The following is a 27,751-nucleotide window of genomic DNA, read 5'->3' as shown; positions in this document are numbered from 1 at the left end:
GAGGGGGGAGCGGGGAGGAGCGGCGGGGCCTGGGGCCTTGAGGCCCGGGAGAGCCGGGGAGCTGGGCCGGCGCGCCGAGGTAAGAGCCAGGGCCCGGGGGAGGCAGTGCTTGGAGAGGGGCGCGCGGGGAGGGCCGAGCCGGGGGTCGGGGGGCCGCGGGAGAAGAGGAGCGACGGGGAAGGAACCGGGAGCGGCGAGGCGGCCGATCCGGGGAGCGTGGGGAAGCCGGGCTCCGGCGAGCCGCGGGGGCCGGGGGAGAGGAGGTGGTGAGAGGTGGAGTCCCGGGAGGGTGGGGGGGGCCGAGGGAGGCAGGAGGAGGGTGGGGACAGGCTCTCTCTCCTCCTCTCCCCCCACCCCGCGCCGGCTCCGCCCCCGCCTCCTCCACGGGGCGCTTTTCGGGTCCCCGGGCTGAGCCGGGTCGGAGCCCGGGAGGCAACTGGAGGGAGGCCGGGCCGCCTCCCGGGTCCGGGCCAGCGCCGGCGGGGCTCGGTCCGGTCCTCACGGCCGCCTCTCACTCAGATGCTGCTGCTGCTGCCGCTGCTGCTGCCGCTGGCGCCACTCTTCCTCCGCCCCCCGGGCGCGGGCGGGGCGCAGACCCCCAACGCCACCTCGGAAGGTGCACCCTTCTCCGGCGACCTCGGGCACCCCTCCACTCCACTCCCCCTTTCCTCGCATCCCCTCTACTATCCCGTCGGCCCTACGTAGCATCCCGGCCTGGCAGCCCCGTCTGCTCGGCCCCACTTTACTACTCCTGACCTCTTTTCCATCACCCCGCATTATTACCCAGCACCCGTTTCTCCGGCCCCCGGTACCACACTAGGCCCCCTTTCTGTGACCCCGCATTATTCCCTCAACCCTGCCCCTCTTTCTGGGCCCCCCATTGCTACCTCAGTTCCGCCTTTTCCTTGGTCCCACCTTGCTGCCCAGGTGGCCTTGTAAGACCCCCTCCCATGCTAATTCAACTCATTCTCCTTTAGCCTTTCTTACCAAACTCACTCGCATAGCATAGCCCTTCACGATTTCTTAGTTACTTTTCTCCATTACCCCAACCAGCACCCTTCCCTTCCCACTTGTGAGCTCCTTGACCCTGGCTCATTGCACTGTGTCCTTCAGCCCAGGGTCTGTACCCCTCCCCACTCTCACCCTCTCGCACCTCATCCCATCCCCTTTGTCCTCCACCTGCCCGTTGACCACGCCCTATCCTCCCCTGCCTCCCACTGCTGACTCTGCCTTTTCCTTTTTCCCCACCATCCCTCTCCTTCCGCCTGCCTCTGGACTCACCCCTCAGGTTGCCAGATCATACACCCGCCCTGGGAAGGGGGCATCAGGTACAGGGGCCTGACTCGAGACCAGGTGAAGGCTATCAACTTCCTGCCCGTGGACTATGAGATTGAGTATGTGTGCCGGGGGGAGCGCGAGGTCGTGGGGCCCAAGGTCCGCAAGTGCCTGTCCAACGGCTCCTGGACAGATATGGACACACCCAGCCGCTGTGGTGAGTAGCCTCTCAGAGCCCCTCTCCTCTTCAAGCCAATTCTTCCTGTCTCAAACTTAGCATCATTGCTTGCAAGTCAGCACTTTAAATCCAGTGTAACTAAATTCACAAGTACCTTTATTGAACAACTACTATGTAAGAGGGGCTTTGTTGTGTGCAGTTGCAGGCAGCAAAGTTAGCAGCCTGCACATTTCATTTCATCCTCCCTTCATTAGGCCACTGCCCATTTGAGAAAATAACTTGGTTATTCATCTTGTGAGTTAGTCTCTTTGAGGATTATTAGTGGCAGATTATGCAAAAACATTCTAAAATGATTTCGTCACATTTTCGAATACTTGTCTCCAACGGAGAGACCATATACCCCCAAACTAAAACCCAGTTTAACATGAGTATAAGCCAGCGATAATAAGGCAAATCTGATTGTGCATCTAAAGTTACATACATCCACACATTTCAAAGCCAAAGAACCGCCCACTGTAGCTGACTCTGAAGAGGTCCCATTTTATGTGCTTATAGCTCCATCTTGGGTTCCTAGGATGGAAATGCTTTTTCTTTTTCTTTTCTTTTCTTTCTTTTCTTTTTTTTTGAATGTGTGGATGCTTACAGGGTTAAGGGAGGAGTGGCAGCTAGAGAAGCTAATCCTTTTAACACCTGATTTCCTGCAGAGTAGGATGCTTGTGGACCCAAACTCAAATCTGAGGCCCCTCCCTGCTCCCTAAGGGGAAGGAGTCTTCTCCAACTCGCCTGTCTCTATTTTCCTGTCTCCACAGTCCGAATCTGCTCCAAGTCTTATTTGACCCTGGAAAATGGGAAGGTTTTCCTGACGGGTGGGGACCTCCCAGCTCTGGACGGAGCCCGGGTGGATTTCCGGTGTGACTCCGACTTCCATCTGGTGGGCAGCTCCCGGAGCATCTGTAGTCAGGGCCAGTGGAGCACCCCCAAGCCCCACTGCCAGGGTGAGGGGAACAGCTGCCTGCATGCAGCAGATGAGGACGCTTGTCAGAGGATGGGAGTGGGGTGGGAATGGATGGTGGGGAAAAATAGGGTGCTACACAAAATGGGGGGCATGGGGGAGGCAGAGGTGAATGCTTAATACTTTCCTCCATCCACCTGCCTCACACTTCCTGCTGCAGTCCCCCGTGTCCACTTTATCTATGCTGGGGACTTCCTTCCTTTACCTTTCTCTTTTTTAATATCTTCCCCATGCTCCCGATCCTTGGGTCTCACATTTTCTCCTTTCCTGTGAATCTCTCCCTCCATCACTCTTCTTAAGGTTTAACTACTCCAGTTTTCCCCAGCCTCAGTTCCTGTCTCGAAACTTAGAACTTTCTATGCATAACCTTCTTCTAGAATTGATCCCTCTCCCTTCATTATATACCTGAATTATTGTAAAGACTCAGCAATAAATCGTATATCATATTTAGAAAAATCGATAAGATTGAAAAGACTATCCGGGGTGGAAAATTATCAGGGTAAAAATTTAAAAGACTTAAAAGTGGGGGCAGAATTGTCAGAGTATTAAGGACAACCCAGGGATGAGGTGGGAAGAGGACAGTCCTTTTCTATACCTCCTGGACAACCTCCATCATTCCCCAAGGGAATCCATCTTGTGTCCACCACCCCCCTTTTTTCCATCTGGTTCTGCAAACTTCCCCCTTTTCTGGGCACCCAGATTCTCCCTCTGCAGTCTTCTCTCCTGGGATGCAGGCATACTTCATGCTTCCTCTACCTTTGTAGACCCTCTACCTTTCAAGATCCTTGGACCTGGCTTTCCTCACTTAATTATCCTGCTTGTAGTTTATCATTCCATTCTGGAAAGTGGGACTCCCAGCCAGGGGTGAATTTACTATGAAGCTAATGAAATTTAAGCTCCAGGGTTCCTCACTTACACAGGCCTCTTCTTGTGCTCGAATAATGTAGAAGGTTCTAATAATGTGTTCACATGGTCATAGGGTTTTGTAAAAATTGCAAAAGTAAGATATTTTAACAGCAATAGTTTCAAATCAATTGCATTTGTAATTTTTTTCTCTTAAAGAGAGACCCCCAAATTTTATAATATTTAGGCTCCACAAAACCAGAATCTGCCCATGTTTTAGCTGTTGGCACTCCTGTCTCAAATTCTGTTGTCCTATGAGAAATAAAAGAAGAAAACCAACAAGTCCTGACCCACAGCCCCACCTTGCTCTTATTCCCAGGCACCCTCCCCTCAGAAACGCAGGCTTCTGCTCCCCCTCACCCCGCGGTCTTCTTCGGCATGGACAGGTGTGGGAGGGGGCTGGGGATCAGGCCTGGGAAGCTGGGCACCACTGGTAACTCTTCTCTGATCCCCGTCTTTCCTGCTGCCAGTGAATCGAACGCCACACTCAGGTGAGATCAGAAACCCTCATCGCGTGCACTGCAATCCCCTTACCCTTCACTCTTCACCCTCCACCCCCAGGGATTCTGCCCCTAGGCTATGAGTTCTCATCCTTCCCATTCCTCCCCCACCTTCCCCCACCCACCCCAGTACGCGGCTGGCCCTTTCTTTCCCTACCTGTTTCCAGCCTCCAGTCCCGGTTTTCTGCGAGGCTGCGGTCCCTCCCATCTCCCCGCTTGGCTGCACGCCCCTCGGCTCCGCCTCCTCCCAGACTCCGCTTCTGCCAAATGGCAGGGCCCCAGCAGGGGGCGGCAGAGTGCTGGGAGACCCGGAGCTTCCACCTCGTCCTCCCCTGTGGGGTTCCTTCCGACCTTCTCTGGAACCTTTCCCTGCCTGCCCCCTTCCTAGGATTTCACCTGCTGACTCCTTCAGCCTGGCCCAGCCATCTCACCCATTGCCAGGCCTCACTCTCCCTCCTTCAGCTCCTCCCCACATCCTTTCCTTCCCTACGCCCTTCCCCTTCTCTTTTATCTCAGTTCCTTCTCCCACCACCCTTTCTCAGCCTCTGTCCACCGAGCCCCGTGTTCCCTTCCTCTACCCCCATCACCTCCCCCTGTACCCCGGCCCTCCCTCTTCCCCACCCAGCTCTCCCTCTCTCTCCAAAACCTTTCCCATCGCCCTCTCCCTCACCACCCTCAGTCCTTCACCCCAGCTATTCACACCCCCATTAAGACGCTTAGGCGCCAGCCCCTTTTCTCTCGCGTCCCACTCTCGTCCTCCCCTTCTCCATCGCTCGCCCCTCATGGCTTCGGCCTCCCGCGGCTCCCTCCGCCCACCCCGCCCTCCCGGCACGCCCCTTCGCCTCGTTCCTCCTTCACTGATGTTCCCTTAGGTGGGATCCTTCCCTTCCTCGTCCATCTCTTTCACCCTAGGGGTCGCATCCTCCCTCTCCTCCCCTCCTCTCACACTGTGGTTCCCACAGCGGCGCTTGCCTCCATCCCCGCCCGCTTCCTTCCTCCCTAACTCTGCCCTCCCACCCCGGCTGCCGCGCGCCGCCCTTGACGTCAGAGCCCCCTCCCAGCCCTGCATCTCCCTCCTCCTCCTCCTCCCCTCGGTCGGTCAGTCAGTCCGCGAGGAGAGTCCGCGGTGGCGGTGGCGGTGGCGGGAGCTAGAGCCCTGGGGGCCGTACGAAGCCAACCTCCCCTGCTTCCCCGAGGCCCTATCCCCCTCCTCCGCACAAAACCAGGGATGGAGGCGCTTCCCCGACATCCCCTCAGCAGCCCTCCCCGGGAGAAGTGTCCCCCCTGAGCTCCTCCTCCTCCCCCAGCAGCCACCCCCGCCCCCTGCCATGGGTCCGGGGGTCCCCTCTCCCCGGCTGGGGTGGGCACTGCCGCTCCTGGTGGTGATGGCGGCGGGGGTGGCTCCGGCGTGGGCCTCCCACTCCCCTCATCTCCCGCGGCCTCACCCGCGGGTCCCCCCGCACCCCTCCTCAGAACGGCGCGCGGTGTACATCGGGGCGCTGTTTCCCATGAGCGGGGGCTGGCCGGGGGGCCAGGCCTGCCAGCCCGCGGTGGAGATGGCGCTGGAGGACGTGAACAGCCGCAGGGACATCCTGCCGGACTATGAGCTCAAGCTCATCCACCACGACAGCAAGGTAGCCCCGGACATGGGAGTGGGTGGGAAGTGGGGGGCAGGGGGCCAGCTGCATGTACCTTAGCGTGAGTCGCTCCTGGGGTTGCCAGGCAGACCCCTCCCATGTGTGACTAGCAGAAGACAGGCTGGGGGTGCGCGAACTCGGGGCGAGTCTCAAGGGCTGGAGGTTCAAGATGAGGGTCTAGGGGTTCAAGGTGGTTAATCACGCTGCAAGGCTGACCCTTCTGCTCCCTGAGACCCTTGGAAGTGCCGGGGTGGGGGGTGGTTGGAGAAACTGGGGATGGGTTTAGGGTACAAGCTGATCCAGTTCCTCCAGAGAGTAAACTAACCCTGGAATGGGTTGGGGGATGGAGGGGACGAGGCGGGAGCTGGATCTGGGGTTTACATTTACCATGGTAACAAGGTAAATCTTGGCAGCAGGTCGGAGCTGGAAGGAATAGGGACCCAATGAGCAAAATGTGGAGGGACTTGAGCGCTCTAGTTTATTTATCACAACAAACAGCAGGGTAGCTGTGGTCCCTACCTGACTCCTTCTCATCCCTTCATCCCCAACCCTGTCGCAGATTCCTGGGTTGTGGGACTATATGGCATATTGTGGTTGGGGAAGGCTAATAGTCAAGGGATGGGCAGAGGCACTAGGAAAATGATGGGGTTACAGGTCCACACAGGAGCCCCCGCAGAGCATGGGGATGGTGAAGAGTCAGGACGCGAGGAAGAGAAAGAGAACAGGAAAGAGTGGCAGTGGGGAAGGGGGACCAGGAGGAGGGCTGGGCACAGTGAGAGACCCTGGGGAGAGACCCTGGGGCATCATGTGGAACTCGGCTCCTAAGGGTCTTCCCTGCAGCACTGTGGCCTCTGAGATGTGAGAAGGGAAATGGGATGTAGGGTTAGGGGGGGTGGGGAAGAGGGAGAGGGAGGCAAGTAAGAAAATTTGGGTCCAGGGGTAGTAGGGGATAGTCCTGCAAGATTCCTTTCCCACCCCTGTCCCTTACATGAATGATTGGGAGTATGGGGGAAGGATGTGGCACACGGAAGGAAGGCGATTTGGGACCTCAAGTCTATCTTCTCTCATAGGAAGCCCCAGAGACTTAAGGGACTGGGGGAGAGTGAAAGAGTACAGAGGGGAGCACTTGGTGATCTAACACCTGGGGTGGACTGAGGATTTATATACGTTCTTTAGAACAGCAATCTACACCTAGATATAGGTATGTGAGGAGGGAAGGGGCAGAAGCAAAGTTGAAGATAGGGCCCTTGGGGAGAAGAGGGCACAAGGACTCTTAGGGAAATTTGAATCCCTTCTGATGCTTTTACAGTGATTCTCAAACTTCAGTGTACCTAAGCATCCCCAGAGGAGTTTGTTAAAAATACAGGTTCTAAATCCTTGGTCAGGGATGAGTCCCAAGGATCTGCACTTTTTCCAGTCAAAATCCCATGAAGCTAACCCCAGGGTGCCTATAGAAGGGTCACAGGGCACAGGAAAAGAATTAGTTAGGGTAGGAGAGGCAGGAAGAGAAAGAGGGTCAGATCCCATGGAGGAGTCAAGCTTAGGAGAGCAAGAGAGGTAACTGGCTATGCGGGGGGGGGGGGGGCAGTATGGGGAGAGGGACAGGGAGGGGTGGGTGCAGGCTTTAGAATAGGGGATTGAAGGGAGCTAGGGGAGCCCTGGGTGTGAGCTCAAACTCATGCACCATGACAGGTGATTCCCTGGAGGTGTTGGGGAGCAGATGGGGACCCAAGAGAAGGGGGGCTGGAAGAGAAAATAGCAGAGGCAGCGAGGGGGAGATGGAAAGGCAGACAAACTGGAAAGTGTCGTTTCCTGCCTGCAAATCCGGATCCTTGCTCCTTGCGAGAGCAGCGGCGGAGGAAGTCTATTGGAGAGGGGGTGAGAATCACGCGGCTCGAGGGATGTGCGGTGATGAATAGGGCGGCTCGAGGGATGTGCGGTGATGAATAGGGCGTGGAAGGGAAAAGGGGTGTAAGAGAAGGTCGGGAAGGAATGAGGAGCCAGAAGGAGAGACGCTGGCGTAGCGTACATTGCCCTGTTTGCCTGTATCTTATGTGTTCTTATCTGTCCTTATTGTTTCTATTAACCTTTTCTTCAGACAAGAAAGCGAGGGCCACACAGGGCCCTCGGGAGAAGCTGGGGGCAGGATCTGGAGTGATAGATGCGGAAGGTGGGGCGTGAGAATGGTAAAGATACACAAAGATGCCCAAGTGGGAGGGATGCAGGACCTTCCAAACACGCAGTTGAGCAGACACTGAACACTGCCCTTAGCAGGGGTGTGGGTGGGCGGGCAGCAGGGAGCTGGTTCTTTGGGCCAGCCTCCCCTGGCTCCCCCTTCTCCAACTTCCCACCGTGTCCCAAATGTCAGGCCTCAGTGGGAAGCGAGCAGGCACTAGGGGGCCTTCTTTGTTTCCTTCTGCTTGCCCCCCCACCCCCATATCACCCTCCCCAGTCCCCTCTGTCTCCTGTCTGTCCCCTCTTCCCTGGCTCCCCACTGGCTTCCATTTCTTCCCCACTTCGTTTGGGGCTCCAGCAGCTTCTGAAATGTCATATTTCAGCAGGAGGGGAACAGGCAGTGGGAGCCCCGTGGCTGGCTCTTCCTCCTCCCACTTCCCCTCCTCCCCTCGAGCGCCTTCCTCTCGAGCTGTCTGCATTGTTTACTTTCCCAACTCCATTCTTCTCTTTCAGGCACCCCTAAAAGCATCTGGTTTCTTGAGCATCCCATTCTATTTATTCTCCCCAGCTCTTCCCTCATCCTTGTTTCTCCCCACCCCCTTTCGCCCCTGAATGTCTTTTTTTCCCAATGCACCCGTCAAATGTCAGAGCTCAGCGGGCAGACATGGATCCGCTGAGCCAGGACCCCCTGGTGGTCTTGTCCCTGTTCTCTCCTGTTTATTTATCTCCAGCCCTGAAAAAAGAAGAGGGAGAAAAAATAGTAGGTGGGAGGGGGAGTTTGCAGAGGTGAGGGAGGACTCTTCATAATATGGCTTTAAGGAGGCTGTCTGGGGACTTGAGGAAATATTTATTCATATTCCTGCAGACTCACAAATGTTTGGAGCATAGAAACCTGAGGAAAGGGGGCAGGGTGATGGAGCGAAGGTGGGCTAGTGGATGTCTGAGGATGCGCTGAAAGGAGGGAAGGCAGTGTTTGCATACATACTGATGGGGGTGTGTGCAGGAGAGGGCGTGGGTCAGGCGCCAGGTGGAAGACAGAGAAGGGTGTTTCACGAATGAGGGGAAAGGAGACTCAGGAAAGAGAAGAAATGGTGATAATGGCAAAAGGGTTTCAGCAGAGGGATGGCTAGTGGGGGAAGTAACTAGGTTGTTGGGGGAAAAGAAAAGAGTAGGTGTTGCAGGGAGGGGAGGAGCCCTAGGGGAGCTTCCCTCATCCCCTCCCTCCTCGTTCAGTGTGACCCAGGCCAAGCCACCAAGTACCTGTACGAGCTGCTGTACAATGACCCTATCAAGATCATCCTCATGCCTGGCTGCAGCTCTGTGTCCACGCTCGTGGCTGAGGCTGCCAGGATGTGGAACCTCATTGTGGTAAGCAAGGCCCTGGGGGCCAGAAGGTGGGGCTGTCCCCTGGGCTGTACTAAAGAGGGGAGGGTATTGCGGACCACAGCGGACCCACTTCCGAGATAGAGTCCTTTGCAGACCTGAGCTAGTTGGCCTCCTAGCAACACTGGCCTGCCAGGGCTGCAGCTGACCTGCTCTCCATCAGAAGGAGTGGGAAGTCAGCTCAGTGAAAGGGCGCCCTGATGGAGGGGGCTTTTGAGAAGCACTTTTTCTTGGGCAGAGGTAGGGAGGCTTGGATAGAGTGAGAGAGAGAATCCCAGAGGTGGGGAAAGGTTGAAGGAATTCTCGGCAGCTCTTCGTGAGGCTGCCATGAACACGTCATCCTGTCCCCATCTCTCATAGCTTTCCTATGGCTCCAGTTCACCGGCCCTGTCAAACCGGCAACGCTTTCCTACGTTCTTCCGAACTCATCCGTCAGCCACACTCCATAATCCTACCCGGGTGAAACTCTTCGAAAAGTGGGGCTGGAAGAAGATCGCCACCATCCAGCAGACCACTGAGGTCTTCACCTCGGTGAGGAGGCACAGGGTGAAGGGAGCCTTTGCTCAAATCGCAGCACAGAGAGACGTGACACGGGATTCATTTGGGGGGGCAAAGACCTTGATTCTTTATCAAAAGAGAACACATTCCCAGTGGGTTAAGTGCATGTTCTTCCTGTAGCCAGAGGAATGAACAAGTTGAGTTTCTGGGACCTTCTCCAACTTTCTGGTTTTAGGATTTTTTTTTCCCTGCTTTGAGGCTCTGTCCCGCAGACAGAGAGATTCCAAGTGACCCAGTTCTATTAAAGTAGGTTCACTCTAGTTGAGGCAAGATAAGGGAGAGAATATGAGATAAAAACCTATGGAAGTAGTAGATTCCAGAGGCACTTAAGGGGAGGTGGTGGGCGTGTGTGAAGAGAAGAGAGGGAATAGAGAGGGAGGACGGAGGGAGAAGGAGAGAAGAGAGAAGAAAGAGGCAGACAGACGCATGCATGTACATGGCCTGGTAATTGATTCCGAGATGTGGACATGCAAGGAGAGGTGGAGGGGAAGGGGGAGATTTGTGGGGGAAGAAAGGAAATACCTGGCTCTGTACCCAGAGAAGACAGTCTGCTCCCTCCCTTTAATTTTGTTCTTTGGGCCCTCTATTCACTCTCATGTTCGGTGGCTCTTTAATCCTCCCCCAACCTTCTCTCAGTGACTCAGGACATTCTCTGATCCTTTGTCTGTCTGCCCACTTGCCTCTTGAGGTTGACATCATCCTGCCTGTACTAGACCCTGCCTCGTCTTTTCTGGTTCCTCTCTTTTCCTTTCCCCCACTTTTGCTGTCAGGTAGGAGTGGGGTGATGGAGTGACTTCCCTGGGCACAGATCCTCAGGAGGGGCTCGCCAAGCACCTTCCCAGCTGGAAGCTACATCCTAAGACTCCAGATGCTTTCCTTCGAACTCTCCCCACCGGGGACAGGGCTGTTGAAGGGAGGTTCAGAACCGCTCTTCCTTTGCTCTGAGAACGCAGCCCACTGTCCTACCTCCAGTCTTTACTCCTTTGCGCACCCTGTGTCTTTTCTATTTGCTCCTCATCCCCACCCAAGACTCTGGACGACCTGGAGGAACGGGTAAAGGAGGCTGGAATCGAGATTACTTTCCGTCAGAGTTTCTTCTCAGATCCAGCTGTGCCCGTCAAAAACCTTAAGGTGGGATGGCAGGGGGTGATGGGCCCAGCCTGCAAGGGTCTGGGTGGGGAAAACAGTGGTGGGTTGGAAAGGAGAGTCAGGCAGGGACAGGTTTTGTTTTTTGTTTTTTTGGGTATGGAGGTATAATTGACATATGACATTGTGTAAGTTTAAGAAGTACAACACGTTGGCACTTCCCTGGAGGTTCAGGGGTTAAGACTCCGTGCTTCCAGTGCTTCCACTGCAGGGGGCGTGGTTTTGATCCCTGGTTGGGGAACTAAGATCCCACAAGATCCCACATGCCTGCACGGCCAAAAAAAAAAAAAAAAAAGTACGATGTGTCGATTTGGTACATTAATCTATTGCGGTTTCTGACCATTGTAGCATTCGCCACCACCTGCATCATGGCACATACTTTCGATTCTGTGAGGCAACAGCGTCTCCCGGGGAAGTTTAGCTCCATCTTCTAGCTGACATTTATCCACTACCCATTGGACAGAACCCTGCACTAAGCACTTTGGGACAGGAAATCAAAGCTGTGAAAGTGCTTGGCTTAGTCCCTTCCGGCGTCCCTCAGAAGCTCTGTTCTCTCTCCATTCTGTAGCGCCAAGACGCCCGGATCATCGTGGGACTTTTCTATGAGACCGAAGCCCGGAAAGTTTTTTGTGAGGTGGAGTTGGAATCTGAGGATGGAGGGGCACTGGGTGGGCTCTTTGCCTTGGGTGTCTCCTGGGCTCTCCCCTCTGCATCTCTGAACGAGTGATCGGAGGTGAGGATTAATACGAAATCTCTGTCGGTTGGCTCTGACTCCACATCTTGTCTTCTCACACATGTGACACTCTCTCCAGGTCTTATTTTCCTATCGCTTTGTGTTTCTGGAGGAGCCTGTGAATCCCATCTTTCCTGTCTGGCTGGAAAAGACCACTTAAAAATAGAGGCTGGGGAGGCACTTAGAAGGAGGAGTAGTCCAGCCTTCCCCACTACCCCCAGACTTGTAGATTTCTTGTTTCAATTCTCTGCTCTCCTCTGAATCCGAAGAGGCTGCATAGTGTCAAGTGAGATAAGACAAAGAAACAAAACAAAGACCCAGCCCTCCTCCTCCTCTGCATTCAGGTGTACAAGGAGAGGCTCTTCGGGAAGAAGTACGTCTGGTTCCTCATTGGGTGGTATGCGGACAATTGGTTCAAGATCTATGACCCGTCCATCAACTGCACAGTGGACGAGATGACCGAGGCGGTGGAGGGCCACATCACCACCGAGATTGTCATGCTGAACCCTGCCAACACCCGCAGCATTTCCAACATGGTGAGTGTGTGAGGACTTGGAAGCTGGCACCTGGGCAGATGGAGGGGACTGAAGGGGTCTCTTAGGTGAGGGGAACAGGTATGGAGTTTGGAGGCCTAGGAAGGCAAGGGGCCTCTGCCCACCCTGAACTTGCTTGCATCGTGTTTCCTGTGGATTCCACCTCTGCTGTGACTTCTTTGGGCAGGAAAGAGAGAGTTATGAGAGTGGTGTGTTCAGTGGGCCCCTGATGAGTTGCAGAGCTGTTACCATGGAAATAAGGAGCAGTTGGCAAGAAGTCAAATGAGGGAGAGGTGTTAATGACAATATAGATGCTGTATCTGCAAGCACACCTTTATAGGAGTGCTGTTCCTGGGCAAACATTCGTTTTGTTTTCTTGGTGACTTCAGAGCACTTTAGAGTTGCTTAATATTCACTCCTGACTGATACTCAATTAGCTTGGCTCCCGATGCTTTTTTAATGATTCTCTTTTAGCATTTTAGATGTAGAAGGGACTTTTGAGATCAGTTAGCCCCAGATAGCTGGTTAGTGACAGACCTAGAGCTAAAAGATACACTCTCTGATGTGGGAATCAGCCTATAGGTGAGGGGCACAAGTGAGTAGGGTGTGGTGTGGCGGGGAGACCCCTTTCTTGCTCTGCACTGCATCTTAAAGAGTACGGGAATCTTGGGTGAGCTTGATCGGGCAACCTATGTGTCTGCTTATTATTCCAAGTGTAGCCCCAGGTCTGGAATACCTGCTTTGGAGAGCATGCTAGGGGCAAGTGAATGATGTAAAGCCACCCTAATATCTTATTTTTTTTAAGTTGTAGTAATAATCACTTTTATGTAGTAAACCAGGAGCTTAGATACATGATTTCAGTGATCTTCATTGCAATACTCTGATGTAGACTTTTCATTTCCATTTTATAGACCAGGAAATTGAGACTCAGGTTAAGTGATTTATTGCAGGTCACCAGCTACTGAGTGGTGAAGCTGGAATTGAATTCTAGTTGAATCTAACTCCAAACCCTCTGCTCTGTTACCTCCCATGGAAAACCCTGAAGTCTCACTAACAAGCTTGTACTTTTATCAGCTAACACTGTTTAGCAGATGACAGTTTTTGAGCAAGGGAGAAATAAAATTCAGGAAGTTTATTCTGCAGTGGATTGTGATGGAAAGGTCCGTTGCCACGGGTACTCTGATCATGGATACTGTCCTGGGACATTTCTAAGGGATCTTGGTTGAAAAATACAATGGAAAAATTCTGCAAGATCACTTCCCTGTAGAGCACCTGAGAAGTGAGTTGTCCTTGAGAACCTGTGGAGATAGAGGAGCTGGTAATCAAAGCCAGAAAGGCTTGTTGGTACCCTGGGCCCAGGACTTGCCAATAGTGGCTTCTGCCCCATAGCAGGGAACTAGAGGAGCCCCTGATAGGACACAAGGATTTGGTTGGGGTTATAGGGGGACTTCTGGGCTTTTGAACAGGATGAGTTGGAGGGTCTCTTTCTGGCTCTTCATCTCTAGAGAAAGATGGTGTCTGCCTTTGAGGTCTAGAGCTATTGCTAGGCCTGCTCAGTAGCCTAAAATGCCAGGTGAAGAGGCCAAGATTTTTCCGAGGGTAGATGCCATCTTAACAATTGACTAGAGAAGAGGTTGTAGATGAATCAAATAGGACCAAGAGAAGTGGACCAGAAGCAAGGGTCGAGTCTATGGCCCAGAGCCAAGGAGATTTAGAAAAGAAGCAGAGTTGCCTTCACTCTGTAAGGATGGCCTTATGTTTAGATCAGTAGTTCTCAAACTTTAGCCTCTGTCAGAACCACAACTGGGCTCTTCCCTTGGAAGTTCTGATTCAGTGGGTCTGGGGTGGGGACTGGGACTTCACATTTCAACGGGCTCCCTGGGGATGTAGATGTTACTGGTCTGGGGAACACACTCTGGGGACTCTTAGGGCGGTGGTTTTCAATCAGAGGTTGCAATGTTTTGGGACAATTTTGGTTGTTACAACTGGTATCTAATGAGTAGGCCAGGAATGCTTCTAATCACCCTACAATGCATAGGATCGTCCCTATAACAAAAGATTATCCTGCTCAAAATGCCAATAGTGCAGAGATTGAGAAATTCTGGCTTAGAGAAAGAGTTTTTAGGAGCCAGATATGGGAGAGTGGATTAGAGTGGTTTTGGAGAAAAGTAGCTCTGGGTGGGAGCTGTACTAGAGATCAGGTAAGAGGCAGTACACCTGGGGGTAAGATTGTCAGGAGATTCTGACTGGGATAGAGGTCCCGTCAGACCTGGGTGTGATAGAAAATAAAACTCTACCTCAGGATACACATTTTAGATCACCGTTAGGCACCTATTCTCATGCAGAGAGACAGCCAGACAGGGCTGTTAAAAATTTAGGATCATAAATTTGTACTTGGTCATTTCACTAATTTCTGTGGGTTGCAGAATTTGTGTTGTTCAGTTTTCCTCAAGCCACCTTGTAACATTTGCATTTGAAAATTTACAACCATCTTCGCTGACCCAAAGGGGAGAGATTTTTTGGTAATTTTAGTCATGGGTGGGGACAGTGGTGCCCCCAGTGGCCAAGTGTGTTAGTGGTGGTGACCTGGAGCCAGCAGAGAGTATGAGGATCTGGGCAGGGGATGGCGACATGCAGAGCAGATGATTCTCTTCCCATCTGGGTGATTTTCGGATGCAGTGTTTACTTTGAACTGAAGGTCGGATGGACTTGGAGGCTGAAGGATTACTCAGAAAGTCTCAGGCTAGCTGCTGTCTGTCAACGGGTGCTCTCGAGAGAGACATTTCAGCTTACAGAGACAGTGTAGGGTAGTTGGAAGAGTATGGACTGTGAATGGGTTTGAATCCCAGCTCTTCCACGTACTAGCAGTATAACTTCAGGCAAGTGAAACTGTTCTGTGTCTTAGTCTCCTTATCTCTTTCTAAAATGGGCATATAATAGTATTTACCTCATTGGATTATTGGAGAATTTAGTAAGTTGATATATGTAAGGCCAATATAAATGTTAGCTATTATTATGATTAACATTATTCTGTTTAAGGAGTGGTGATATTAATGAAACATTTCAACAAAAGAATTAAGAGGACTTGGAGATTTCAAAGAGTCTAAGGTGATTCTAAGGTTTCAATCTTATATACTGGGGAGTGTTGGAAAAATAGAGCTTATTCTTAGATACTTATAATTTCAGGTTATTGATTATATAGTTACAAATGCCTTAGAGACAGTTGGAGATTCAGGACTTGAAATACTGAGCTGGAATTACAGATTTCAATATTAGTAACAAAGATGAAGTTGAAGGAGAAAATGTAACTTACTTTGTACCCAGCATTTTATACATGTTGTTATTTCATCCTTATAATAACCCTTCAAGGTAGTTAATATTATTCCCATTTTAAAGCTGAATAACTACATAGTGAGGGTTTTTTTTTTTTTTTTTTATTTCTGCGGTACGCGGGCCTCTCACGGTTGTGGCCTCTCCCGTTGCGGAGCACAGGCTCCAGACACGCAGGCTCAGCGGCCATGGCTCACGGGACCAGCCGCTCCGCGGCATGTGGGATCTTCCCGGACCGGGGCACGAACCCGTGCCCCCTGCATCGGCAGGTGGACTCTCCACCACTGTGCCACCAGGGAAGCCCCATAGTGAGGTTTAATAACTTGTTTCAGATTATATAGCAGGTAGGTGGATTAGTTAGAATTAGAAGCCATCCTCCCATTTATCCATCCAATGGACATTTTTCTTAAAGACAATTTTTTGGAAGCAGGTTAAGTTCACAGCACCATTGAGAGGAAGGTACAGAGATTTCCTGTATGCTCCCTGCTTCACTCATTGATAGCTTCCCCCATCATCGGCTTTCCCCAACAGAGTGGTTATAGCCGATGAACCTACGGTGATATATCATTGACACTCAAAGTCCATTGCTTACATGAGGTCTCACTTGGTGTTGTACATTGGGTGGGTTTGGATAAGTGTATAATGACATGTACCCACCAAACAGAGCATTTTCACTGCCCTAATCTATAGACACTTATTATTTGTCCAGAATGGGCTGGGCATAGTGCTGGATGCTGCGGTTTAAGAGCAGAATAGAACCTGGTCCTGTCCTCAAGGGGAGCAGAGCCCAGGCCTGCCTGTCGTCAAAGCCCAGGCTGCTTCCACTGCACCACACTGCGCGTCCTTTGCATTTCCCACTCCCCCGGGTCTCCAGAAAGTTGAATAGAAGGAAAAGTGGGCAGGGCACCAGGAACAAAGATTTATATTTATTCTTCATTCATCTATTCATTCCTTCATTAGAGTACGTTGGTATATTAATAGATTCCAAATCTAAACAGAGTTGTGTAGTGCCCCTGTGTATTACCTGTGCCATGCCAAGAGGTGGCCACTGAACCTTTCCTCGTACAGTTTCTGGGAGATAAAGCAGGGCAGAAGTGATTTTCCCCATTATACGGAAGACATTTCCAAAAACTGAAGCAATTTACTTACAGTCATTTAGCTAAACAACGTTACTGCCGGGTATAGAAATTCAGGTCTCTTGATCCATTTCATGACAGAGCTAAAGGAGCTATTCTTCTTTTTAGCTTTCTTGGAAAAAAAAGACGGAGGGTTGGGAAGGGTATGGGTAAGGATTGAATAATTGACTTCAAATGTGTGAAGGGTGTTTCTGCAGCCCCAAGTCTTCTGAAAACCCTCCAAGAGACAGTGAGCTGAAAGCACACGAGGTTGGCAGGAGGTTAGCGTGCTAAAGAAAAACCTTCCTGCTGACAGGGTGAGGAAGGCTGTGGTGTCACCTTTTCCGGGCTCTTTCAGAATTGGAGGAGCTGTTAGTTCCTGCGTCAGCTCTATTGGGAAAGTCTGAAGGCTGACAGAACACCAACACTGCCACTCCTCACAGGCGTAGCCAGGTCTTTGCTTTGCCCTCTCTCTGCTTTCTATCCTTTGCTGTTCATTATGCAGAGCATCTATTTATTGAACTTCTCTGTTTGCAGTTCTGAGCTAGCAGCTGTGCACACTGAGGCCATCGGGGCCAGCTAACTCCTGCTCTAGTCTAGTAGCTTCTGATCTAAGACAGACAAGTGGCTATAGTTAAAGATGTTGGATGTACATACTCTCAATCTGACAACTTGCACACAATCCATCCTTTCAAGTTGAAGTGCCGGAGCAGAATCAGAAGCCCACCCCCACTCCAGTCCTTTCCTCCTGTTCTTCCCTCCCCAGACGTCCCAGGAGTTTGTGGAGAAACTGACCAAACGACTAAAAAGACACCCTGAGGAGACGGGAGGCTTCCAGGAGGCACCTCTGGCCTATGATGCCATCTGGGCCTTGGCATTGGCCCTGAACAAGACGTCTGGAGGAGGTGGCCGTTCAGGAGTGCGCCTGGAAGACTTCAACTACAACAACCAGACCATAACAGACCAAATCTACCGGGCAATGAACTCCTCGTCCTTCGAGGGTGTTTCCGTGAGTTACAGCAACCCCTCACTTGCCTCTGTCCTCCCATCTAGAGACACCCCTCCCAGCTCCTTCTCCTGGAGACATGCGTTCTGTCTTTCTCAGTTACCTCTCTGCAATAATCGGTCTCAGACCAGGGAGGTAGGAGCCCCCAGACCAGAAAACCCCACGGAAGGCTAGAAGGGAAATGGTATATTCCGTTTCTTTCAACCTCTCCCCTCACTTCTCTTCAGTCCCAATATTTATGAGTCAGATGAAAATTATAGGATTTCAAAAGAGGAAACAGCCTGAAAGATCATCTACTTATTCCTTTTAAAATGGGGGAAAACAGCATCCAGAGGGACTTGGTGGCTTCCTCGGGTCACACGGCCAGAAGCCAGGTCCCCTGGGTGCTCTATCTGGGGATTTTTCCCATTCAAATCTCCTGGGTGAAGCTTCTTTTCAAAAGAATACTGTTTCTAAAATCTAGGGTATAGGCATCTGGGGTATGTCCTATATGCAGACAAATGCCATAAATAGAATTCATTCAGAAGCTCGATTACATCACAAACATAAGGATTCACAGAGTTCCTGATGTTCTCTTTTGCTCTGGCTTTTATCGCTCTGCCTCCTCCACATGTTTCTCCCCCTCAGGGCCATGTGGTGTTTGATGCCAGTGGCTCTCGGATGGCATGGACGCTCATCGAGCAGCTACAGGGTGAGCACAGGGGCGTGAGGGAGCGGGGAGGTCGGGGGCCAGGCTGGGGCTGGGCCAGGACAACGTCCGGGAGGAGAACACCAGGAGGAGACGTCGAAAGATTGCCTTGGTGCCTCCCTACCTCCTGCCCGCTCTTCTAATTGTTTTCATCACGCTTTTAAATAATAATAATAGTAACAGTAATAATAATAATAATGATAATAAAAAGCTTAGCTAGGGGTGGGTTTCTCTGAGTTGCAGTGATTGTGCATGCAGATTGAAAACAGCCACTCTCCTTGCCCAGTGGCCCCCATTTTGATTTGAAAGATTTCCCTTCGGTGGCTTGAGTTGAGGGGTTCATGACTTGTTAGTGGCACACTCATGGACTCAAGAAAAGTCGAATCAGGGAAACCTGCTATTTTTAAAGGGAATCCATTGCACTTCCTTGATTTGTAAACAATTATTTCTAATTTTTCTGTAGTGCGTATAGTTTGGCTTTTCTAGATGGTATTTTCTTATACCTTAGCGCACTTCACGTATTTGCAAAACTTCTGAATTCGTTTTTCAACTCCACCCCCCTCTCAGCCTCTTAGAGCAGGGCCAAAAGAACCATTTCTTGGCCTCCTATGAAAAGTTTCTTTCTTTCCTTCCCCCCACCTCCCACACCCTCTCAGATCTTCTTTGTAACCAGGACAAGAGGGAATAGACTTCAGTCATGGTCAAAGGGGTGTGAATTGGCTTTAGAAGGGAGAGTTATGGTAACTGGGGCAGCTCTAGAAATCTTAGGAGTGACTGAATTTCACTTCGTGGCTTTTTAAGAGGCAGATGCAGCTTGTCTAAGGAATTAGAAGCCAAGTCAACGGAAGAGAAATTTCTAAAATTAAAATGAAAGCCTCTGGGAAAATAGATCCTGTGATTCTGTCTATCATGAGAGGGAGAATAAGCAGAAACATGTTGAAAGGTTTAGAAGCCAGAATCACAGTGAGAGACATCTTGCTGAGGTGCGAGCCTGTGGAATGGGCGGCAGACATACTGTACAGCCTTCTTCACTGAAGGGCTTTAAGCATCTAAGATATTCTTATTTGTTTGCCTTGCCTTGGAATCCACCCTTTAGTGCTTTTAAGTCAGATTGCTGATTCACGTGACCCCCAGGTGCTCCCAAGTATCCTTCAGGGGCTCAGGTGAAGGGAAAATCAGATACGACCATGGAGAGCTACTTTAGGGAAGTGGGAGGTTGAGAATGCCTGGGATCGGTCTTCACCTACCTGTGGTCACTCTTTCTATGATCGTCCATCCAGGTGGCAGCTACAAGAAGATTGGCTATTATGACAGCACCAAGGATGACCTTTCCTGGTCCAAAACGGATAAGTGGATTGGTAAGTGGATCCTGTTTATATTTTCCTTCAACCCCTCTGAACAATTCAGAAGAATGGTGTTTGAATGAGGGTGGGGTGGTAGGTGCCATTAGGTTGAAATGTGCTGGGAGATGGGCCAGGGGCTGTGTTTCAGAGAAAGGGAATAAAACCACCAAGACGTGGGTAGGGGAGACTGGCGTATTTGGAGAGGGAATAGGCGGTTGGTAGCAATGCACTCTTAAAAATAGTACATTGCTGGGATGACTGGGGATTAGAGGCAGGGGGTGGGAAATGGAAACTCCATTTGGGTTTCCCAGATGTTCTGGTGACTTGAGGTATCTAAACCAGCTACTTTAATCCTAGAGTTGCCTCTTCAGCTTTGATAGGAAAATGGTTGCTTAAACTGTAGGAGAGGCTGCAAAACCTCATTGAATTGTCTTCTGCTAAAATGTGCTTTTCAAAGAGAAAAAGGAAGCAATTATATTCTTTGTGTGCTTGGTGAGCTAAATGATAGGAAATGGGAAAGATACTGGAGGTGGGCGAAAGGAGGGCTCTATTGATCAAACAAAGGTTTGGCCTCTTAAGGAGGGAGGGGAGACACAGCCGTGGAAAACAGCTGCCATCTGCCCCGCCCAGCTGAAATCTAGTAGTTCTCAGTACTGCTGGAGTTTGGAAATTTTTTTTATAATTTGAATTTAGGACAGTGTTCTGTATTGCTATAAATGCTTCATGGCCTAAATTATGCTTTTTAAAAAAAAAAAAACTAAGCAAATTGAAATTAGTCTTTTTTTTTTCCTTTCTGTGAACTCTTTGACAAGTTTGAGCTTCCCTTTAATAATAACTGAAAGACACCTTTGGGACTATCACCCTGCCTACAGTAAAATCACGGATCAGTTTTTTAAAAAAAAATTCCTCCTGAGGTTAGGAGGCCAGACTCAGTACTTTGAGGGACTTTAGCTTCATGATTCTATGATTGTCTTTTGCAGCTTTTGATTTGAGTTGTAAGAGACCTCATAAAATTTATTTCTCAGTATCTCCTTCTTTCCCCTACGTTTTCCTTTGCCGCAAGAAAGACAGAAAAACACAAAGAACAAACAGTAACGAAAAAAAAAAGACTCTACGACTTCGGTGATACCGCTCAGCTTCTAGCTCCGTCTTCTAGTCTCAATTCTGATTGTTTCCTAAGAGCCCCAGCATCAAAGAGCATTTGACCTGCAGCGGCCCCTATTCAGGGCAGTTAGGGCCTCCTGTCCTCAGAGCTAAGACCTGGGTGCCCATCAGCAGCTTTGCCCTTCTTCCCTTTCTCCCGTCCCACCTTCACCCCTTTGTCCTCCCTCCTTTCTCGTCCCCCTCCCCTCCCCCTCCCCTGTGCCATGCAGGAGGGTCCCCCCCAGCTGACCAGACCTTGGTCATCAAGACGTTCCGCTTCCTGTCACAGAAACTCTTTATCTCCGTATCCGTTCTCTCCAGCCTGGGCATTGTCCTAGCTGTTGTCTGTCTGTCCTTTAACATCTATAACTCCCATGTCCGGTAAGTTTCTCTTCTGACATTTCCCTGTCCTTTCTGCTTCTCCAAGATAACAGTCATTTGCTTGAAGGGAGCGAGAAGGAAACTGTGTAGCTTCTGAGGCTGTGCATCCTTGAGGTTTCCACTCTGAATTATTGCTTTCCCTGTGACCAGTGGGAACAAAAAAGGAGAAACCAGCTATAACTCCCATCCTTGCTCCAAAGCAACTAACGGAAAAAAAAAAAAAAAAAAAAAAAAAGCCTTTGGGACCGGGTAGCACAGTGTGCGGCTCTAATAGATTGTGTATGGCGGGGTCCCGTGCAGGAAGCCCTCTGCAGCCCTGCCATGACCCAGATGGCTTTGTCTCTCGAGGCTCCGCTGCCTGCTCCAAGCCTGCCTTCCTTTGCCCCCCGCCCTGAGGTTGGGGTCAGGCCCTCGTAGGGCGTTTGGGGAGCTGAGCCTCCCTGGAGAGGGGGGTAATCCTGCTCTTCTCCCTCTCCCACCCTTCTGCCTCTGCCCTAGTTATATCCAGAACTCACAGCCCAACCTGAATAATCTGACTGCTGTGGGCTGCTCTCTGGCGTTAGCTGCCGTCTTCCCCCTCGGGCTGGATGGTTACCACATCGGGAGAAGCCAGTTCCCCTTCGTCTGCCAGGTGAGGAGGGGGTGGCAGGTCCCTTGCAGAGCATGGCTCTCCCGGCCCCTCAGGAGCGCCTTCTGTGATGCGCCATCCCCTGCCTGTCCTTCTCCTTGTCTTTCCCTGACCCTTGTCCCAGTTCCTTCTCCTGACATCGCCCCTCTGGTCTACGTCTGGCTCCGTCCCTTCTTTCTGTGCCTCCAGAAGTTTTCATTCTGTAGCTCGCTTGTCAGTTCCAAGGTTGCCATGGCATGTCTTGCAGAGAAGAGGGGGAAGGTATCGAAGGCGAAGGAAGGGGGTCTTGCGCAGAGAACCCTCGGACAATGGTGTCCTGTCTGTGGCATGGGGGCTGAGAAAAAGAACTGGGGACTTCCCGTGGGAGCCTTAGTTGTGGTTCGGAAGGATGGAGGCGGGGATCTGAACCAACAGCAAGGAGAGCTGGGGGAAGGGACCGCTCTCACACAGGGAGGAGGCCTTGTGGGACTCTTGGTACGTGGAAGGTTCTGGGGCTGCTTCAGCAGCAATATTTGATTGGTTCTCTCTTATGCTGGTGGGAAACACCCACCCTTTTCCCTGCCCCTCCTCACTCCTTCTCTGTCCTCTGCCCTGTGCCTGTCCTGATCATGCATCCATGCACATGGCATTTGCGCACACATACACCTACAATTCCTCAGAGGCTCTCTGTCCCCAGTGAGACCTAATGCAGTGGGAGAGCAGATAATTAGCTGCAGTGGCATACGAGAGGTATCTGCTGTGGGAGCAAAGAGAAAGCAGCTCACTGTCAGAGTAGCTGGGCGGACCTCACAAAAGGCGGCATTTGAATCGTGAAGGATGCAGGGGGTTTTGTCAGCTGGAGAAATAAAGGATGGTTACTCCAGGAGCAGAGGGAGCATCCTGTGGGTAGCAAAGACACAAAAGAGAGTAGCTCAAGGGTGAAGGCGAGCAAATGAGCAGTTCAGCAGGGCTGGAGCACGGGGCAGGTGAGGGCCTGGGGGGAGATGAGCCTGGGAATTTGGGTGGGACCGTGTTGTGAAAGGCCTCTTGCCACATCTGGAGGTGTTCAGGCTGCAACCTGTAGGCACTAGAGAACAGTCAGAAGTGACTAAAACCCAGAGCTTTTTAGCACGATCACCCAGGTGGCAAAGTAGCAAAGGTGGTTGGGAGGAATTTGTGAAAGGTAGGGAGACTCGCCGCCACCCCGCTGCTCCCCTTCCCCCCGGCCCCCCTACTGGCTGCGTCTTGCCTGCCTTGTCATCTGGCCCCTCCTACAGTCTGCCCCATCCTGGCACAGTCCCACCTGTTGCCCCGCCCTGTTCTTTCCTGCCCTCTCTCCTTTCCTAGGCCCGCCTCTGGCTCCTGGGTCTGGGCTTTAGCCTGGGCTACGGCTCCATGTTCACCAAGATCTGGTGGGTCCACACGGTCTTCACAAAGAAGGAGGAAAAGAAGGAGTGGAGGAAGGTGAGCTGCTTTGGATGCCTCGGCCCCTAGCGCCTTGATTCTCGGGGTTTGGAGGACCCCCACCCCAACACGCCTGTACTCCGTGTGTTCACCCAGACCCTGGAGCCCTGGAAGCTGTATGCCACGGTGGGCCTGCTGGTGGGCATGGACGTCCTCACCCTCGCCATCTGGCAGATCGTGGACCCTTTGCACCGGACCATTGAGGTACCGCTTGGGAGAAGGCCCTGTGGTCAGGAGGCCGAGGGGGCCTCACTGGTGGAAGGGCCTCCGGGGCTGCGTGTGGTCTTGAGGAGAAGAGCCGCTCGTGGGAGGTGTTTTCCAGCCCAGTGCATCTCAGCAGCTCTACCTCCTTCCTGGAAGGAGCCCCGCCAGAGGCTCTGGATTCATCTGAAGAAAGGAAGTGGTGGGGAGCTGGCAGGATGTGCGGACTTCAGATATCATGGAAAGTGGGGGAACAAGCACTTTTAAGGTGTTTAGGCAAATGCTCCCGGGATCTGGCATGGGATCTGGCATCAGAGTTGAGGATCTCATCAGAAAGAGGGGGCAGAGTTGGGAGTCAGGGATTGAGCAGAGGCGGGAAGGGGAGGATGGCAACCATCTTTCCTGTGGTCCCGTCTCTCCCTTAGACTTTTGCCAAGGAGGAACCGAAGGAAGATATCGACGTGTCTATTTTGCCCCAGCTGGAGCACTGCAGCTCCAAGAAGATGAATACCTGGCTCGGTGTGTGGGATGTGGGGGAAGATGCCACCAAGGCAGGGGTGGGGTGGGGCAGGGGCAGTAGCTTTGGAGGGAGAAGTGTCTTTGGAGAAAGAGGCAGAGAGCTCATGCCCACCCGGTGCGAATGTCCTCCTGTTTGTCATTGCACTAATCTTTTCTGAGAATGGGGAGAGTTGGTCTTTTGCGTGAGGAGCTTAGGTCTAAGGCAGGGATGAGGCTGAGCTTGTATTCATCAGAGGGATCAGTGATGATGCCTCACCCTCATCTCCAGACCTGACACCATCTCTGGTCAGCTCCCTGGAGTAAGACCAGGGCTGTGAGGGGTTAGGCCCCCTTTGGCCTTTTTAGCATCCCTCTGACCTATGAGCACAAATGGCAAACCTACCTTCAGCGTGGAAAGCCGTCTTCCCACCTGGAGAATAAGGGAGTGAGACACTGTGTGCGGCCCAGGCCTTTGCTGACTGACAGCTGCTCATGACCCTCATCGTCCTGTGCGACTTGGTTCCTAGTCCCAAGAGGGAGCAGTGAGGTCGGGGCGAGTTGGGTGGACAGTGGGGGCAGCGGACAGGGAGGGGTGTGCTAGGTCAGAATGGGTGGATTGGAGAGGAGGCCCCCGTTTCCTTGTGGAGCGACCAGAAGGAGTAGCAGCAGGTGAAGAGCACAGAGGGCAGGGGACTGAGTGCAGCCTGAAGGCCTGCTCGCCCGCGTGCCCTTTCCTGCTGTCCTAGGCATTTTCTATGGCTACAAGGGGCTCCTGCTGCTGCTGGGGATCTTTCTTGCTTATGAGACCAAGAGTGTGTCCACCGAGAAGATCAACGACCACCGGGCTGTGGGCATGGCCATCTACAATGTGGCGGTGAGCTCCCCGGACCCCTAGCATCGACCCTGGGGACGGACTATAGCAACCCAGGTGGAGTGGCCTGGGATGAATCAGGTGCCAGATGTGGGGTCAGCTGGGTGGAAGTCTTCAAACATTTTTTAATGTCTCGGATTTGTTAAGCACTTTACAGTCTATAAAGCACATATTAATCTTCATACAGCCACCCAGTGAAGTGGATATTAGCATCCCCACTAGATAGATGAGGAAGCAGAAACAGGTGAAATTACTTGTCTGTGGTTCACAGGCTGGAATCTGAATCGAGATTTCCTGCCAGGGATGCCCAGGGACTGGCTCTCGGGGACTCTGATGTGTGTATAGAGGTCCTGGGAGCTCCTGCCTTGAGGGAGGGGTTGACCTCGAGCTGGAGCTGGGTTGGAACAGTTTGTTTGGCATTCTTCTCAACCTAGAGTTGAGGATGATCCTGACTTTGGGTCCTTTTCAAATGGAAAGTTCCCCAGGAACCTGTCCCCATAGCCTCTCTCCCGGGGGAAGAAGACCTCGGCTCTTTTCTGAGCCGGCAGATCTGCAACCCCAAACATGTTCTGCCCCAGGTCCTGTGCCTCATCACGGCCCCGGTCACCATGATCCTGTCCAGCCAGCAGGACGCGGCCTTCGCCTTTGCCTCTCTCGCCATAGTTTTCTCCTCGTATATCACCCTGGTTGTGCTCTTCGTGCCCAAGGTGCGGTTCTGGGTGTCCTCCCACCCTCTCCAGCCCGTGTCCCCTCCACGCCTTCGTCGCATGTCCCCTCCTCCCACTTCATCCCTTGTTTCGGGCCCAGCTTGTCCCTCTTGTTTTCGTTCTTTTCAACTGCAAGCCACTGTCAGCTAAGCACTGACACAGTCCCTGCTCGGCCATCCATGCCCCTACCCCCCACCCCCAGATGCGCAGGCTGATCACCCGAGGGGAGTGGCAGTCAGAGGCGCAGGACACCATGAAGACGGGGTCCTCGACCAACAACAACGAGGAGGAGAAGTCCCGGCTGTTGGAGAAGGAGAACCGTGAACTGGAGAAGATCATTGCTGAGGTGTGCGGTGAAGGCAGGGCTGGTGGCGGGTCCTGGAGGCCCACGTCTCAGGTCCGGCTTCTGGAGGCAGAGCCTGAGATCAGCCTTCCGGAGCCTGTGGTTTACCAAGGGAGGGTCTCAGGAGACAAGCGGCCAGGGAGTGAGCGGAGGAGGACAAAGGGGAAAGGGTGGAGCCGGCCTCAGGCAAAATCGGGTGCTGGCCCCGGCAGGTGGGGGCGGCTCTTGGAGCACAGCTGCACAATTGGCTTGACCTGCGGAGGAGCCGAGGGGGTGGCCCTGGGCTGGGGGTGGCTGGCTGCGGGGCTTGAGTGTACCCTCCAGTGAGAGGGGTCTGGGCAGGTCCCCAGGGTGTCCACTGCGCCCCCGCTGTAGCTAGAGGCCGGCGCAGTGTCAGGCTGGGGGGTGCTCAAGCTCAACCTGTGCGTGAGTTACTGGAAGCTGTGTGCGTGCACCTGTGTCCCCTCCCCCCAGCCCCTGTGTCTCCCTGATCTCTTCACCTGGTGCCCCACTGTGTTCTTTCGGCTCTCCCTGTTCTTTCCCCCATGCCTCGTGTTACTTTCTTCTGCCAGCCTGCCCCTGCGTCTCCCACACGTTTTCCTCTGCCTCTCTTTCCCTCCCCCAGCCCTTCCTGACTTCCTGTCTCCCACTCGCCCAATTGTTTTCTTCCTCCAGAAAGAGGAGCGCGTCTCTGAACTGCGCCATCAGCTCCAGTCCCGGCAGCAGCTCCGCTCCCGACGTCACCCTCCGACACCCCCAGACCCCTCGGGGGCCCTGCCCAGGGGGCCCCCTGAGCCCCCCGACCGGCTTAGCTGTGATGGGAGTCGAGTCCACTTGCTTTACAAGTGAGGGCGGTGTAAGGGGAGACAGGCCAGTAGGCGGAGGGAGAGGGAGAAGGGGAGGGGGGTTGGGAGGAAGCAGGGGATACCAACCCCAGGTGGGAAGAACACTACTCCATCCCATCTCTTGTAAATACCTGCCCCTCTGCAAGTCCCGGGGTTTTCTGGGTCTCCAGTACTCCCAGAGCCAGGCCCTGTTCTCTCTCATTCGTTCGTATGATTTTCTATCTCTACTTCATAACCTAGTTTGTACCTGGCCTGAAGCTTCTCACTCACTGGCTCCTCGGCAGCCTCACTACATACACCCTTTTCTTTTCCTCTGCCTCGTTGCCATGGCAACCCCACAGCGCCCTTGCCTTTGTGCTCTGCGCCCATCCAGCAGGGGTCTCCCCAGAGTGCTCTCTCTGCCCTAACAGGGCCTGGCCATTTCTCGCACCATCCTCATCTCCTTCCAGCCCACTTGCCCCTCCACACATCCACAAGTTTTGTTCCTCTTGAATTTTGCTTCTGCAGGGCACTCGTTCTTGTTGCCAAGGCTCACATGCTCCTCTCTGCCAGACACACATTCATCCTCCCCTCCACTGCTCGTTCCCACTGCACAGGCTCCTGTGTGCGCACATGTTTCACATGTGCTTTCTGCACCCTTCCTGTGGCCGCATATGCTCCATTGTATTCCCTTCCCTCATGGCTGTGTGTGCCCCTCTCATGGTCATGGGTGTGTCCTTGTGAGGGCGTGTGTGGGTGGGCGTGTGCCATTTGTCTAGCACGTCTTCCGTGTGTGCACACATCCAAGCTTATCCATGCACTTTCCCTGTGTGCCCTCATGGTGTCTCGCGTACCCTCTTCTTTCTGCACCTTAAAATCATTCTGTTCTTCTAACAGTCATATGCACCCACCCTGCACACTGTTACGCACTTTGCCCCAATTTATGTTTGGTGTGGCTGTCCATATCCTCTCTTTGTCACACTTGGTTTCTGCTCGCACTCTCCAGCCTCTCCTTTGTGCTCATGGACCACCCTTGGTCCACACTCACAATCATCCTCTCCCAAGAGTGCTCCCTTGGTTTTGTGTTTTTCTGGGGGAAAGAAAGGAGAAGAAATGGGGGCAGGTTTGGGGAGCTGCTTCCAGTGGATATTCGGTGAGAATCCTGACCAAAGGAAGGCACCCCTGACTGTTGAGATG

The 27,751-nt window shown here is 52.5% G+C and overlaps 1 protein-coding gene across 3 annotated transcripts; it reads left to right on the top strand.

The window, feature by feature from the left end:
• Positions 1–18: 18 nt before the first annotated feature.
• On the top strand, positions 19–26,602 carry GABBR1 (gamma-aminobutyric acid type B receptor subunit 1). Of its 3 annotated transcripts, XM_060110097.1 has the most exons (22): positions 19–79; positions 520–616; positions 1,289–1,492; positions 3,839–3,859; positions 5,342–5,502; positions 8,914–9,048; positions 9,424–9,594; positions 10,651–10,752; positions 11,336–11,401; positions 11,845–12,036; positions 17,245–17,487; positions 18,112–18,175; positions 19,453–19,530; positions 20,889–21,039; positions 21,538–21,670; positions 22,994–23,110; positions 23,207–23,314; positions 23,737–23,830; positions 24,556–24,683; positions 25,259–25,387; positions 25,590–25,733; positions 26,406–26,602. In XM_060110097.1, exons 2-22 carry the CDS (start codon positions 520–522, stop codon positions 26,577–26,579), a joined length of 2,712 nt encoding a protein of 903 aa, XP_059966080.1. In that variant the 5' UTR covers positions 19–79; the 3' UTR covers positions 26,580–26,602. The 3 variants fall into 3 exon arrangements, with proteins under 3 accessions (XP_059966080.1, XP_059966081.1, XP_059966082.1); XM_060110098.1 differs by lacking the exon at positions 3,839–3,859; XM_060110099.1 differs by lacking the exon at positions 10,651–10,752.
• Positions 26,603–27,751: the final 1,149 nt, after the last annotated feature.

The sequence above is a fragment of the Mesoplodon densirostris genome, chromosome 10, assembly GCF_025265405.1.
Source record: "Mesoplodon densirostris isolate mMesDen1 chromosome 10, mMesDen1 primary haplotype, whole genome shotgun sequence".
NCBI lineage: Eukaryota > Metazoa > Chordata > Mammalia > Artiodactyla > Ziphiidae > Mesoplodon > Mesoplodon densirostris.
Note: the sequence above shows the minus strand (reverse complement) of the source record. Positions and strands in the feature narration are given on the sequence as shown.